Source organism: Pogona vitticeps, chromosome 13 (genome assembly GCF_051106095.1).
Source record: "Pogona vitticeps strain Pit_001003342236 chromosome 13, PviZW2.1, whole genome shotgun sequence".
Classification (NCBI taxonomy): Eukaryota; Metazoa; Chordata; class Lepidosauria; order Squamata; family Agamidae; genus Pogona; species Pogona vitticeps.
Window position 1 is genome coordinate 12,185,870 of NC_135795.1, and position 15,540 is coordinate 12,201,409.

Genomic DNA, 15,540 nt, shown 5'->3' on the forward strand with positions numbered 1-15,540 from the left:
GGAGATAAGGGAATTGTAGGACTGAATGGTGGGAGTACTCCAGTGTCTCTCATTGACCCAACTACTTTTGAATCCATGGGCCAGGTGCTGTTCCCCTTTAAGGGCATAGCTACCTGGACGAGTGTCCCTAAAGCAGGCATTTCTTCTTACCGTTGCACCCTGCCAGTATCATTTCTTGTCCAACACATCTGGAGGGCAACAAGGTTAAGGAAGGCTCATCTTAAAGCAGTGTTGGGTAGTGTCTTTCAACCCAAAGGCCAAATTCAATTTCAAAGACGTTTTGGAGACCCCATTGTGGCAAACCAGGGGCAAAAGGGTAGGACTGAAAATTCCAGCACATTCTAGCTTAATAGTTGTTGTTGTGAGCTATCAAGCCAGAAATGACTTGCAGAAGAACCTAAGAGTTTTCAAAGTAAGTGAAATGTTTAAGGAGTAGTTTTACCAATTCAACTCCCCCCACCCCCCAGTGAGCTTTCATCTCAGGCCTCCTGAGTCCTCATCTCCATCACTCTGTCTACTATGCCATGCTGGGTGTCCAGCTTAACAATTACGTTCCATCAACTTGATTCCTACTTAGGGCAACCCTATTCAGGGTTTCCTAGGCAGAGAGTACTCAGAAGAGGTTTTCCATTCCTTTCCTCTGAGGGGGGCCCTGGACTGTGCAGCTGGCCCAAGGCTACATAGGCTGGCTTTTCTCCCAAGAGGTACAGTGGCGGGTGGAGGGGGACTCAGACTTTTGGCTAAGTGCTTCATCTTCTTGAAATACCCAGTTCCAGTGTTAGAGTGTCAGACCTAGGAGACACGGGTTCAGATCCCATGCAGACCCGCAAATGCATTGGGAGCTGGGAGAACCACACCTTAAGTATCTCACATGCTTTGGAAATTCTTCTAGAGCTGAGCTCAGCTTGGTGGCACACAAGGCACATCTTAGCTTAAAGCTCTTATTTAGTGTAATTAAAACTTTAGAGAGAGACACCATGAAATGACGGGAAAGGAATCTGGTTGGCTGAAAGACGCCAGGAGGGTCAGTCCTCCACCCCACTTTTGATCTAGAGTGTCTTCTCAAAGATGTACCTTCCCTGACTCTCGAGTTGTTTTTGAAGACCACCTTCTAAGGGTTGCAATGAATACGACTTGACAGTTGATTAAAAGAGATTGCCGGTTAGATGGCTCAGTGTAGCCAGATGTGGACAGTTGAAGTCTTCCCCCTGCCTCCTGGGAGAAGAACCGGCCTGTGTAGCCTGGAGCAAGCTGTACAGTCCCAAGGCACCCTAAGAAGGGAATGGTAAACTACATTGGTGCCCTGCATAGTGAGCGCCTCGGTTAACGATGAATCCGCATAGTGATTTGGTTTTTGCGATTGCGAAAGCGATCGCATTGCCATGTTTTTAATGGCCAAAAAATCGCATTGCTACGGATTTTCGCATTGCGATGTTTAAAAACAGCTGATCGGCGGTTCAAAAATGGCCGCTGGGAAAAAATGGCCGCCCGCAGCGTTTTTGTGCCCTTTCCTCACTTACCAGGTGGCAAAAATGGCGGCCAGATGGAGGATTTCCGCATAGCAGTGAGCTTTTCCTCCATAGGAACGCATTAAATGGGGTTTAATGTGTTCCTATGGGGTTTTTCGTTCCGTATAGCGACGATTCCGGATAGTGACGATTTTCCTGGAACAGATTATCGTCGCTATGCGGGGCACCACTGTACTTTGGTGTATTCCCTATCTAGAAAACCCTGGAAAGGCTCACCATAACTCAGAATTGATTTTGATGGAACATGATGATGATAAGAGAAGGAGCCTTCTTAGTTAGCTGGCTGAAGAAATGCATTCCCTAAGGAAACCTGGAGTTCCTTCTTTTTGCCATTATGTCATCCTTGCCTAGTGAAGCGTTTCGGAGAATTCAAAGGCATATCTTATATGTAACCTTTAAGTGGCTTAATATAAATGTATTGCCGAATCTTGGTATTCATTGTTGTGAATACATTGCCTGGATGTTTTTTTTCCTAAATTTGCTGGCAAGTGAATGTTAAAAAAAAATCAAATGCGACACTACTACTACTCTCTCCAGAAGGAGACAGTTTTCATGACTGGCTTTAGGAAATGTAAAGCTAACCCAGCCAATGAGTCCAGGAGGCCTTTGAGTGGGCTTCGTGCAACAATATGAATAAAATCTTCACACGGCTGAACATTTTTTTGCAGCAGAATTTTAAGGAGAGGCTCTTGAAGTCCAAGAAGAATAGAAAGCAGAGAAGAGGCGAAAGAAGCTTTAAAGTCATGAGGGAAGGATTGCTTTCAGAAAACCTTAGTCAGAGAGAGACTGTAATCTGTTTTGCTTGAAAAAATTCCATTGGTGACCATGGAGGGCATTTCTGTTTTGGCCCCATCATGAAGAGAGAGGATGAATTTAACAGGAAAACAGGACTGGGGTGAGGAGGGTGAAGGCTTTTCTTACAACCATGCAGTGGTTCCAGTTGTCTGCCCCACCTTCTTGTCATTGCGAAAATAGGGGAGGTGATTTCCCTCCCCCCATCCAAGATCTTAATCCTTTCTGGGGTTACATTTGTGGGATGGTGGCTGCTGATGAGTGAAAAAGTAGCGGTGGAAAAGAGTTTTGTGTTTGGGAAAAGAACACATTGCACGAAATACTGTACCATGTTTCCCTGAAAATAAGACAGGGCCTTATATTAATTTTTGCTCCAAAAATACATTAGGGCTTATTTTCAGGGGATGTTTTTTTATGTACAACAATCTACATTTATTCAAATACAGTCATGTCATCTTGTTCTGGTTGCTGCACAAGGGTGGAGGGCTGGGTTTCATCTAACTGGGGCTTATTTTGGGGTTAGGGCTTATATTATGAGCATCCTGAAAAATCCTACTAGGGCTTATTTTCGGGGAAACAGGGTATGTGCAAATTTGCAAAGATTTGGGGGAATTTCAGAAGAATAAAGCATGCAGAAAACAGGATGTGGTTTACAGAAAGTGAATGCCTAAAATGTAAAAAATTTTAAACTTCTGTAGAAGCTGAAACCCATTATTGTTCCAGGAATATGTTTGACAGACTTCCAGCAGTTATGCTTGCATGATTATGCTCCATGTGTACCTCCCAGTGACCAATCACAAAGCAAAGCACGCTAACTAGCAAACTGTAGGAGGTGTGAAAAACGTATGACAGTCACTTTTCAGCATTGAAATACAGTCGTGCCCCGCTTAACGATTAATGACGAATCCGCTTCACAACGATGTTGTTGCGATCGTAAAACAATGTTTTAAATGGGTTTTTTTCACTTTGCAAAGATCGGTTCCCTGCTTCGAGAACCGATTCTTCGCATTACGACGATCAAAACAGCTGATTGACGGGTTTTCAAAATGGCTGCTGGGTGCTCAAAATGGCTCACCGCTGTGTTTTTGGACGGATTCCTCGCTCTACAGGCACCGAAAATGGCCACCCCATGGAGGATCTTTGCTGGACGGTGAGTTTTTCAGCCCATTGCAACGCATTGAACGGTTTTCAATGCGTTTCAATGGGCTTTTAAATTTTGCTTTACGACGTTTTTGCTCTACAGCGATTTCGCTGGAACGAATTAACGTCGTTAAGCGGGGCACCACTGTAGCTCCTTCTGGTGATGACTTGTCTGTACCTTTGTAGTTTCAAGTTCTAAGTACAGTGACTTGACTTGCAATTGTTACAGCTGCTGTATGCACCCAAGACGGCCACATGGACTTTGATGTATTTAGTAGCAGCACAAAGCCGGCACTGAATCTTGATACACTCAAGCTTAAAGACCCCACCTGCAAGCCCGTTGTCAGATCTCCTTCAAATGACGTGGTTCGGTTTCGTGTGCCGTTGAATAAGTGTGGGACTACGCAGAGGGTGAGTTTTTCTCCCCAAACTGGAGCCCAGCTGATTGGTTCAACTTGACTACTGCTATAAAAATTTTTTTCTTTGTTTTCTAGTTTGATGGGGAGAAGGCTATTTATGAGAATGAAGTCCGTGCACTGTGGGCAGATCTTCCACCTCATGGGATTTCCAGAGACAGTGAATTCAGGTGTGTTTCTCCTCCTTTACTTCTGGCTCTAAAGTTGACTTATCAAAAATAAAATTGCACCAGAGCTCCTTATCTTATTACTTCTGTTGTCATCTAGTCTCTTTTCCTGGTGTTGTCTTACCTCAGGAAAGATTGTGGCTCAGTGTAAGAACAGGTGGTTTTTCCTCCAGCAGCAGGATTTCCTCAGGGGGAGTGTGCCTCAGCAATCAGACTTGCAAATGTTGCCTGAGTTTACCTCCCACTGACCAGTGACGGAATGCAAAATGTGAAAAAAATTATGCACTGTGACATGCAAATAACTTTTACTTCATGAAGGAGCACCTCTTCAAAAAACATGTTTAGCATATCACTTAGCCTTCTCCTCAGTGGTAGAGCACCTGCTTTGTATACAGGAGACTCCAGGTTCAATCTGTGGTGTAGCCCGTTAGATAATCGGGTAACAGGTGATGGGTAAGGGTCCTGCACCCAACAGCCGATGCTAGTTCAGAGCAAGCCTAGTCAGAGAAATGTCTGACCTGGTGCAAAGTAATTTTCTGTTTGTAGTGAGTCCATGTTCCCTTAAAGTTCGTAGATGGGGTGGTAAAAGGCAGCAAAGATTGTTCTGATCATGAAGTTACAGAAAAATGTGCGGACATAGCCAACTGCTGATATTATAATAGCAGATTTAACGAGGAGAAAGCCTCCTGCAGTGAACAGATACTGTAAGTGGTTCTGTGCAGTGATCTTTGAACAAATAGTGGAAGGCTCTATCTGCTCTCAAAAAGGACTGACATGACTGTACCATTAAGAATTGTTTCCCCGGCTGGTGTCCTTTTAGTATTTAAAGCAGCTGCAGGTGTGGAAATGGCCCCAGCAAGGGGCTGGTCCTGTGGCAGCTTTTTGCTCTGGCATGTGGCGAAACCCAAAGGTCCTGGGGAGGGGGAGAAGTTTGACATAAGCCCGGTGGAGTGCATCTGTTTTTATAAAATGAACCATCAGGCGAAGGTTAACATGAAACGGTTTGGGGTGAGCGGCATCTGCCTGCATTTGAGAAATCGGCTGGAATTCTATGGCAAAGCTAACAGGGAGCAAAGGAGCCGTTTGGATTATACCATCTGCACCTTTTTGGTTGCTTGTTAAAAAAATAAATGAAACTTGGCAGCTTGATGCAAGTTTGTGTGGAAACATAAAGGTTAGGGGGTTGCCTAGAACTGGCTCGATCTTTGATTGACGCAGACCATTTAAATTAAAAATGAAGGGGAACATAGCACTCTCACCGTGTATACTTGGTTTGTAGAATTTTTTTCCCAGTGTAGGGGCCAAAACCTGGGGAACTGGAGGCAACGCTCCCAGAAGGGTGTTGGCTGCATCGTATTTCAGAGCTTTGAAAAGCGAACCACTAAGGTCTGGGGTGATCATGAGTTGGGGACTGGCAGAATTTTATTTCAAAATTACAATGCTTCCGAGCTCCGCCATCTTCAGATGCTCTCAGGTTGGTACCAGGAAGCTAACGTCCCACATTCTTTTGGTTTTGCTTCTTGCAGGTTAACAGTGATGTGTTCCTATGGTAGTGATGATGCCTCAGTGAATTTGAAGATCAACAGCCTCCCTCCCCCTGAGTCTGTCGTAAACCAAGGTCCCCTCTCCTTGATCTTTCTCATCTATCCAGGTGGGGCTTCATCAAAGTTTCTAATGTTGCTAGGATTCTGTTTCATGTTGCAGGTATCATTTAGGGGCACTGCTGTTGTCGAGCTCCTTGGCTTGTTGCATGAGCTCATCAGATAGTTGCAAGACTACATCATTGGCACTGGGGATATATTTAGCCCTTGCATTTTTTGGAGTGCCTGATAGATAGTGCAAAAAACATATATACAAATAACTATATTATATATAGTTATAAAATATGCATTATAAAATATGTAATTATAATATACAGTAGTGCCCTGCATGGTGACGACCCCGCTATACGACGAATCCGCAGGACGCTGACTTTTTTGCGAACGCTATAGCAATTGCAAAATGAAGTTTCCTATGGGGGATTTTCGTTTGACGATGATTAGGTCCGTGCTTCGCAGACCGTTTGTTCGCAAGACGACGATTTTCACAGCTGATCGTCGGCTTCACAAAATGGCTCCCCACTGTTTTCCGGACCGATTTTCGCAAGACAGTGGTTAAAAACAGCTGATCGGCGCTCTCAAAATGGCTTCCCTGTGGGCGATCTTTGCTGGATGACGAGGTAATTTCCCCATTGGAACGCATTAAACCGGGTTTCAATGCATTCCAACGGGGAAAGGCTTTTCGCATGACGACGATTTCGCTTAACAGCGATTTTCTTGGAACGGATTATCATCGTGCGGGGCACCACTGTATATATATATTAAAAATATAAAATACAATCCATGAAAGAATAAATCATATTAATTACGTACTGTCAAGTCATTTCTGACTTACAGTGATTCTTTCTGGGTTTTCTAAATGTAACTTACTCTGTAGCAGTTTACCAGTCCTTTTCTCTGGGAATGTAGTAACTCCATCAGCCCACACCTGCTCCAGGGGAATCTTGCTTGACCCATCTCCCAAGAGACACTGGAGAATTCTGATCCCTAGTTCTACAGCCAGGCCCTCCAACCCTAGCAAATAATAAAACGGCAGCAAAGAAGAAGAATAACACAGCATACAATTCCAGTGCAAGATCAGGCAGTGTTAAGATCTAAAAGCACTGTAAACAGGGCAGGTAGATGACAGTAGAGTGTGTTTGATCGTCATGCAAAGACACACACGGGAGCACACACACTTAGATGACAATAAGTATATTTCAAGATGCGGCAGCCAGTCCTTCTGTTGCATTCGGAGAAGGCTTGTGTTTGTTCTGCTAATTTATGCTGGGATCTGTCAAGGAGCTATGCTAGTCGGGACCCTGTTTGCTTGTGAGGTACCGTGTTTGAAGAGGGAATGCTAGACTCCAGGTCCTTGGCCAATTTAGGGAAGTCAGTTCTGGCGAAATCCTTTCTCAGAAGCATCGCTTACGGAAACCAAGCCAGTCTTGTTCTTGAACAGCGAAGGCCAATGGCAGTCGGAAAGCTGTGGCTGCCCAAACTGTTCCTCTATGTTCAGAATGGTTTTTCGAGGCATCTGGCTAAGAATTTACTATATGTTTTGCATGAAGTTTCCTCCGCGATGAACTGGTGATCTATTTGGTGGTAAAACTGAACACCTGAATTAGATGCCTCTCCTCTGGTTTCCTGTCTTGCAGACGGCTCTTACACAGCCCCGTACAATGCCGACCAATATCCCATCGTAAAATACCTGCGACAGGCCATTTTCTTGGAGGTCCAAGTGCTCAGTCGTAATGACCCCAACATCCACTTAATGCTAGATGACTGCTGGGCTACTCTGTCGCTGGATCCGGCCTCCTTGCCACGCTGGAACATTGTGGTGGATGGGTGAGTAAGAATTCCCTGTGAGCCATAGGTATGTAGGAGAGTGTCTTCTATTGATTTAGACCCTTGACCGATCCAGCCTAGCACTGCTACCTCTGACTAACAGCAGCTCCTCAGGGGTTGAACCAAGATTCTTCCCAAATCCTATTTAGACATCCCTGGTATTCCCTGCTGGTCACCCATCCCAATACTGACTGAGCCTGGCTTTGCTTAGCTTCTGTAATCGGAAAAGATCTGTATGATCTGGGTGATACCCTGATACAAGATCAGGGTGTTTTGTTGCTGGAGGAGTCCACGGCCAAAGCTCTTCTCCGGAGCTGCAACTAGAGATAGGCACAAACTGCAGGTTTGGCCTGGTTCATTTATTGCCACAACAGGTGTTCAGTGGTTTGGCGTCCCCCTCCTCTGTTGGACCCCCACTCAGAAGCAGTGTCTCTGCTTCCCTGCCCTAGCTCCTCTGCTTTTGAGGGGCCGCCTGCCAGAGAGGGGTACCTACTGCAGTGGTAAAACAAATCGGGCTGAACCGCCAAACCCGCAATTCTTGCCGATTTCTAGCTATAACCAAATTAGAACCATAGAATAATGGAGTTGGAAAGGCCGATAAGACCATGATTTTCAGCCCCCTGCTCAGTGCAAGAATCTAAACCCTCTGACAGATGGTTGCCCACTTTTCTCTTGAACGCCTCTAGTGTTGGAGCGATCCCCACCTCCAAGGTAATTGGTTAGACTTAGAGATCATTATGATCCCCCAAAATGTCCAAGCACCTAAGTTCATATGACATGACTAGTAAGGGTGTGAAAACGGGTAGTCTTGTTTTTACCAGAAGCAGTTGATCTGTTCATGGGTTCTCCTCCCCCTTCCTGTGCAGAAATAGGTGTGTGTTGTCCCCTCTGTGTGTTTGTAGGCACCAAAGTGTAGGTCTGCAGGTGTTTTTTAAATCGATGGTCCCCAACCTTGGGCCTCCAGGTGTTCTTGGACTTCAACTCCTAGAAATCCTGGCCAGCAGAGGTGGTGGTGAAGGCTTCTGGGAGTTGTAGTCCAAGAACATCTGGAGCCCAAGGTTGGAGACTACTGTTTTAAATCTCTGTATGTTTTGCTGTGGGAGGGAGAGCAAGGGAGTGGCCCAGCCACAATTGCCCACTGACTTTTGTGGTTGAGTGGAGGCTTGGCGTTGGAACCCTAAAGTTTCCGACCGTTTTCTAGCCACTAAGCTCTTGACTCCAGAAGACGATGCCTTTATTGTGCTGCCTTGGCTTTGCAGGTGTGACTATGAACTCGACAACTATAAAACGATATTCCATCCTGTGGGCCCTCTGGTCAGCTTTCCCAACTTCCGTCAGAGATTTGAAGTGAAGGCCTTTGCCTTTGTTTCTGGTGGCAAAGCGCTGCCCAGCCTGGTGAGTAGTAGCTGCGATATTTCTTCTCTGTTTATTTAAAATCGGTGTACCCTTTCTTTCTCTTCAAGAAGGCCCTGAGGCAGCTTCCAAGGTTCAAACAAGCGATTAGAAAATTGGTTTTCTCAAAGACCGCAATGCCCTTTAATTTAATGGTCAATCGTTGAGTTGGAACTGCTCACAGAAGGGCACATTTAAAAACATGTACTGTAGTTCTAAAATGGAAAACTTGGATTTTCTTTTTATATCATACAGCGCACATTGTAAAGGCCTCCGGCCATAAACAATGAAGTTTTGACTGACTGAGTTAAACAAAAGCCTGCCTTATCAGGGATGCATTCTGGGTAGTTGCAGAAATGGGCCACGAATGGTAGAATTACTCCTGCCGTAGCACAGCTGGGGGGACCTGGCACTCTCCCGGTGGGGGGGGGGGGTGTCTCTTAAATCCCTATAAGCTTGGTCATTGGCAGGGGATGATCGGAGTAAGGAGTTCATGTCCATTCAGAGGTCCCTTGTTCCCTACATGAAACAGCCCCTGTTGTAGAAAAATCAGGATGCGATGGCAGTAGGATGGCCAGTGGGGGATCGTGGGGGGCTACCTTGGCTCCAGAGGCCCTCACTGCAACCCCCCTCCAAAGTGGATTGCATCTCCAGAAGCTAGAGACCAGGGTTTCTCCCCACAAAAAATGAGATGCTCCTTTCTGTCATCTTGTTTTAGCGTTATACCCCATTTTTAAAGAACTAGATCTGAGCGGTTTTGCCATAAAGGGTTGGCATGGACTCTAGCAAATGGTAGATGATGGGGGTTAGTATCTTGAGACCCTCCAGGGTTACCTGCTTCTGATCTAGTTCATATTTATGCTACTGCAGTAATAGGGTCGTTTTCGTTTAGTCGTTTAGTCATGTCCGACTCTTCGTGACCCCATGGACCAGAGCACGCCAGGCCCTCCTATCTTCTACTGCCCCCCGGAGTTGTGTCAAATTCATGCTGGTTGCTTCGCAGACACTGTCCAGCCATCTCATCCTTGGTCATCCCCTTCTCCTCTTGCCATCACACTTTCCCAACATCAGGGTCTTTTCCAGGGAGTCTTTTCTTCTCATGAGATGGCCAAAGTACTGGAGCCTCAGCTTCAGGATCTGTCCTTCCAGTGAGCACTCAGGGTTGATTTCCTTTAGAATTGATAGGTTTGTTCTCCTTGCAGTCCAGGGGATTCTCAAGAGTCTCCTCCAGCACCACAATTCAAAGGCATCAATTCGTCGGCGGTCTGCTTTCTTTATGGTCCAGCTCTCACTTCCATACATCACGACAGGAAAAACCATAGCTTTGACTATTCAGACTTTTGTTGGCAAGGTGATGTCTCTGCTTTTTAACATGCTGTCAAGATTTGTCATCGCTTTCCTCCCAAGAAGCAGGCATCTTTTAATTTCGTGGCTGCTGTCTAGTTCTCATTTCTCTTTATCTTCCCCCTTCAGTAGGCGTTGACACCATGATGCACACCTCTTACTTCCTGTTCTTAGGTATACTTTCACTGCAGCGTTCTCATCTGCGATAAGCTTCATCCAGATTCGCCTTTGTGTTCGACCAGATGTCCTCGTCCTTCCAGGAATAGACGAGGTAACTGGCTTTATTTTTATTTCACGTTTATGCCATGTTTTGCCCATTGAGAGGACTCAGTGTGGCTCACACATGGTTAAAACAAATAAGAATTCAAGACACAATAAACCAAACCACTAAAAAAGCACTCAAATGCAGTTATTTGAAACACCCATTTGAAAACAATTTGAAACATCTTTAGAAAGGTGTTTTAGAAGGATAGAAAAGCAGCAACCTAAGGCATCTAACCTGGATATTAGGTATTAAATACCTAATCTAATATCTAAGTTAGATATTAAAAGCCTCTTTAAAAAGTTTTGCACTGGTTGCCGAAAGGATCGGAGAGAAGAGGACAGCTCAGGCTCGTGAAGGAGGGCTTTCCATAATGTGGGCGCAGAGTCACTAAGAAGGCCTTTTCTTGGGTCCTCATCAGATGTATCTAGAAGGGTGATGGGACCAAGAGGAGAGCCTCCCTTGGAAGATCTTGTCATCTGAGATTGGTTATAGAGATAGTCTTTCATATCACCTGGACCCAAGTTGTATGGGACTTCATAGGCCATGAGCACTATTTTGAATGAGGTTTGGAAATAGACCGATAGCTAATGAAGCTGCTGTAACAGGAAAGTGATAGGATCCTTGTAACCAGCCCCAGTCAATGGTTTGGCTGCAGCATTTCGCACCATCTGATGTTTCTGAACAGTCTTCAAGGTTGGCCCCACACAGTGCACATTGCAGTACTCCAACCAAATATAATTAAGGTATGTGACCTGATTCAAGTCTTTTAGAGTGTAGTGCAGCTGTCTGCTGCTGGAAGTGGTGTTCTCCTCGGGGCTTCTTCTAGCACTGATGCTTTTGTGACCTTAAAAGGACAAAAGACATTTGTGAAATCTCTTGCTTTATTTACAGGGTGTTTTTCCATATGAGATGTGCTTAAAAGAGGTACAAAACACAGCGAGGTGGGATGAAATTCCCATCCCTGTTAAAGGAGACTTGGGGCCACTTCATTAGAAGTTTGAAAATAACAACATAAGCATCAGACCTCTGTTAACGAATGCCTGCCTTGCCGGCTAAAACGAAATCGGACTTGTTTCGCTCTTTTTTGTTAGTGGCAACAGCAGCAGAACAGAGGCTGTCTTCCAAGGGAAAAAAAATTCAGATAGAGAAGGGGTTTTAGGACCCCAGCTTAGGAAAACTGACAGTTCTCAGATGGCTGGGCATTATGGGAGTTGTCATTCAAAATGACACTTTTTAAAATCTCTTGCTTATGAAAAGAATAAAATGCTTAGAACGTAAGCAGCTGATGTTTTCTCCAGTGCTGGTGAGTCAAAAGCAAACTTCCTAATTACAGACAGGATTTGCTATGAGTGTCTGTTTCAAGGACAGAGCAGAGCGAGGAAGCCAATATTTCTGTTAATTTTTTGACTGGCAAGCTCAGCCAGCTGTGCTGAAGGTCCTCTTCTGTCTCTGAACATTAGTTGTGGTGCTGTCAGTGGTCGAAACCATAGAGCAGGTGGTCTTAACAGAGCAATGGTGCCCAACCTTGGTTCCCCAGATGGTCTTGGACTAAAACATCCAGAAGCCTTCACCACTAGCTGTGCTGGCCAGCATTTTTGGGAGTTGTAGTCCAAGAACATCTTGGGAACCGAGGTTGGGAACCCCCTGTCCTAGAGCTTGGGGAATTGCACAAGTCATCTTTGAAGTCTTCCATCATGGATGGAGACTGTGTCAGACGTCCAGGTGTTATTGGGAATACCTCTCCCATAAGCCTTAGCCATAATAAGCGATGATGATGGGAGTTGCCCTCCAGTAACATCTGGAGAGGTAACGTATTTCCTCATCCTTTTCATACAAGCGGTTTCCACTGCTTTGCTCTGTTTAAGAGCCTGTTGAAATTGTCACCCAACAATTGATGCTGCGACTCCCCTCACTACATATATATATATTTTTATATATAAAGAGCAAGCGAATGTTATGCATCCCAGTGTGGTAGCTTCTGAGGCTGCCTAGTGGGGCTCAGTTCTGTCCAACCACTTTCCAGGCTCTTAATAATCTCTGATCAGTGATCAGAACACAAGGAAGCTTTGGGTCCAGTTGGGGACTAGATGGGGCCACAATCAGCTTATGGGTCACTTGTCACCCTCCAGTCCCTGCCCACAATGGAGGCTCAGAATCTTGTCTGAGAAAACGAGTAGAATAAGAATGTGACATTTATTTATTTATTTATTTATTTATTTATTTATTTATTTATTTATTTATTTATTTATTTATTTATTTATTTATTTATTTATTTATTTATTTATTTATTTATTTATTTACTTATTTACTTACCTACCTACCTACCTACCTACCTACCTACCTACCTACTTACTTACTTACTTACCTACTTACTTACCTACTTACTTACCTACTTACTTACTTACCTACTTACTTACTTACCTACCTACTTACTTACCTACCTACTTACTTACCTACTTACTTACCTACTTACTTACCTACTTACTTACCTACTTACTTACCTACTTACTTACCTACTTACTTACCTACTTACCTACTTACCTACTTACCTACTTACCTACTTACCTACTTACCTACTTACTTACAGATGTGGCAGCATCAGAAAATGCTGCTGTGGTGACTCTTCCTCATGCTGTCATCTTGGTACCTCAGGAGCAATTTGAGATTAAAGGTAAATTTGCTTCTTTCCTACATCCTGGGCAACTCTGGCTGGCAAGGTGGAGTGTGTGTGTGGAAGGAGGAAATACCCTGGAGGGTTTAAGTAGGGACATGGAAGTCGCCGCTGTAGTAATTGTGTGTGCACGCACTTGGTTCTTGCCCAGCAAGTCTTTTATTATGCCGTCCCTTTGCCTCATTCACAAAATCATGGAGAGAGCCCAGATTAAAATCCCCTTCTCTTTGCGACCCTCTTGTGCCTCCTGACAACTGCCGTCTGTGTTTCTTCCTGCAGAATATCCTTCCATCTTTGTTGGAGGGGTGATTGCAGTGAACTCCCAGTTCTTAGAAGTGCATTATCAGATGTAGTGCATTATCAGTAGAACTGGGAGTGTGTTATCTCTGAAACATGCATTTGCATCTCGACTGCTGCTTCAGCCACTGAGGTGCAGCGCACCCAGGCCATGTGTTAAGAACCTCTGATGGCCCCTTTAATTAAAGAACATCACAAAGTTTGATGCAGGTTCACAGTTGTCTCCCACAGTTGTGTATCCCTCCAGTGAGCTCAAGGTGGCCTACATGGCTTCCGGTCTTTGCCCAACGTTTTCTTCACAACAGTCCTGCTCAGTAAGCCGAGTTAACTATGAACGATTGACCCAATGGGTTTCATGGAAAACTGTTGTCTAGAACCTACGTATCTCGAGTCCCAATTTAATATGATAATTGAAGCTTGGGGAAAATTACTTTTTAGGCTATGACTTTCTCAGCTGATTGGGTGGTTCTAGGAATTCTGGTCTGCCATCGCCCCTTTCGCCCTGACAGCTTTCTGAGCTCCAAACCTAGCCGCTCTGCACCTGATTGGTTCTCAAATGCTAGCCCAAGTAGAAGCATAATGCACGCCCCAATGTTGACCAATCAATTGTGAGACCTTCCCCATGTCTTTCAGATGTCTACTAACCTGACTTCTGTATTCTTATTTAGGCCGACAGACGTGGAGTAGTGGAACATGGGTAACCGCTACACTGGTGACCGGTGTGATGCTTTGCCTCCTAGCCATAACATTAGCCATACTAGGTTGGTTCAAGGTTCAGAAGCGAACTGTCTTGATAAACTGAATAAAAATGAAATCCAAGCAACCTGGCTGCCGGGATGGAGTTATTTTACAGGGGTACATATATTGGGTTTGTTTTACAGAGCTGAGAAAGTCCATAATGCTTTAGGTGAGAACGTGAACTTCTCTAAAATAAATTAATATAGTATCACTATATAGAAAGGAGGTTACAGAAGCAGCACAGGAGAATGGAGGCAGGAGGAAAATATATCCACCTTGGGCTGAGATGAGATCCCATGCCAGCCGTTGGCATAAGAGCAGTAGGTTTTTCTATATACAGTGGTGCCCTGCATAGCAACGATAATCCGTGCAGCAAAAATCGCTGCAAAGCGATTTCGTCGCTATGCGATTTTAAAAAGCCCATAGGAATGCATTGAAACCTCTTCAGTGTGTTCCTATGGGCTTAAAACTCACCTTAAAGCGAAAATCCTCCATACGACCGCCATTTTTGCTGCCCGGTAAGCAAGGAATTGGTGCGAAAACACAGTGGGCGGCCATTTTGTTTACCCGGCGGCCATTTTGGAACCGCCGATCAGCTGTTAAAAAATCATCGCTTTGTGATGATCGGTAAGCGAAACAGGGTATCGATCATCACAAAACGATTTTTGCCCATAGGAAACATCGCAATGCGATCGCAAAATCTTCGTCACTATGCGGTTTCGTCATTAAACGGGGCGCCCGTTAAGTGAGGTACCACTGTATTCAGTTTCTCCCCCCCCCCCCCCGTTATATTCAGATGTCTTCTCTGACATAGCTTCAACTCAAGATAACTTTCTCTGTTTATTTAGAATTAGTTTCTTTTTCCCCGAGGGAAAAAAAGTTTCAGTATTTTAAGTTAAATTTACATTTAGTTTCTTAAAAAATTTAAACCTAATGTCTTAGAATTAATTAAATCAAACTTTTTTAGAACACCGAGAAAACTTAAAACCAGGCTGCTGGTTCCAAATAATGCTCCTGGATGCGCAAGAGTATTAAAAGGTGCCTTGTTGTGGCTTGTTACTGCTGTCCATATCAGTGTGCAGTTTTCTTCTTGGCCTGCCAGGCTTTGTGACGGGAGAGGCGCACGCTGCTGTTGCTGTGAATCTGCGGAATCTTAGGATGTAACAAACTTTTGGTGAATCTTACATTCATGTTTCAGCCACTATCAAATGTTACCGAAATGACACTGGACGTTGAGCCTGGAATCCAGAGGAGTTCCCTGCTGTTTAGACGGGGGGGGGGGAGCTGACACACCTCATATGATAGCCTTTGACCTAAAATATGAGGCTATTTAGCTGTTGAGCACTCAACACAGCCGCTCTGTG

At 44.7% G+C, this 15,540-nt stretch overlaps 1 protein-coding gene across 2 annotated transcripts in view; it reads left to right on the forward strand.

The window, feature by feature from the left end:
- The window catches only part of ZP2 (zona pellucida glycoprotein 2), a 34,958-nt gene extending 20,697 nt beyond the window's left edge, over positions 1–14,261 (forward strand). For both annotated transcript variants that reach the window (XM_020799597.3, XM_020799598.3), the window contains exons 11-18: positions 3,691–3,872; positions 3,956–4,047; positions 5,571–5,695; positions 7,280–7,469; positions 8,729–8,864; positions 10,380–10,476; positions 13,058–13,141; positions 14,107–14,261. In XM_020799597.3, the coding sequence (XP_020655256.3) occupies positions 3,691–3,872; positions 3,956–4,047; positions 5,571–5,695; positions 7,280–7,469; positions 8,729–8,864; positions 10,380–10,476; positions 13,058–13,141; positions 14,107–14,240 (1,040 nt within the window). In that variant the 3' untranslated portion in view covers positions 14,241–14,261. The remainder of the gene's footprint in view (positions 1–3,690; positions 3,873–3,955; positions 4,048–5,570; positions 5,696–7,279; positions 7,470–8,728; positions 8,865–10,379; positions 10,477–13,057; positions 13,142–14,106) is intronic.
- Positions 14,262–15,540: the final 1,279 nt, after the last annotated feature.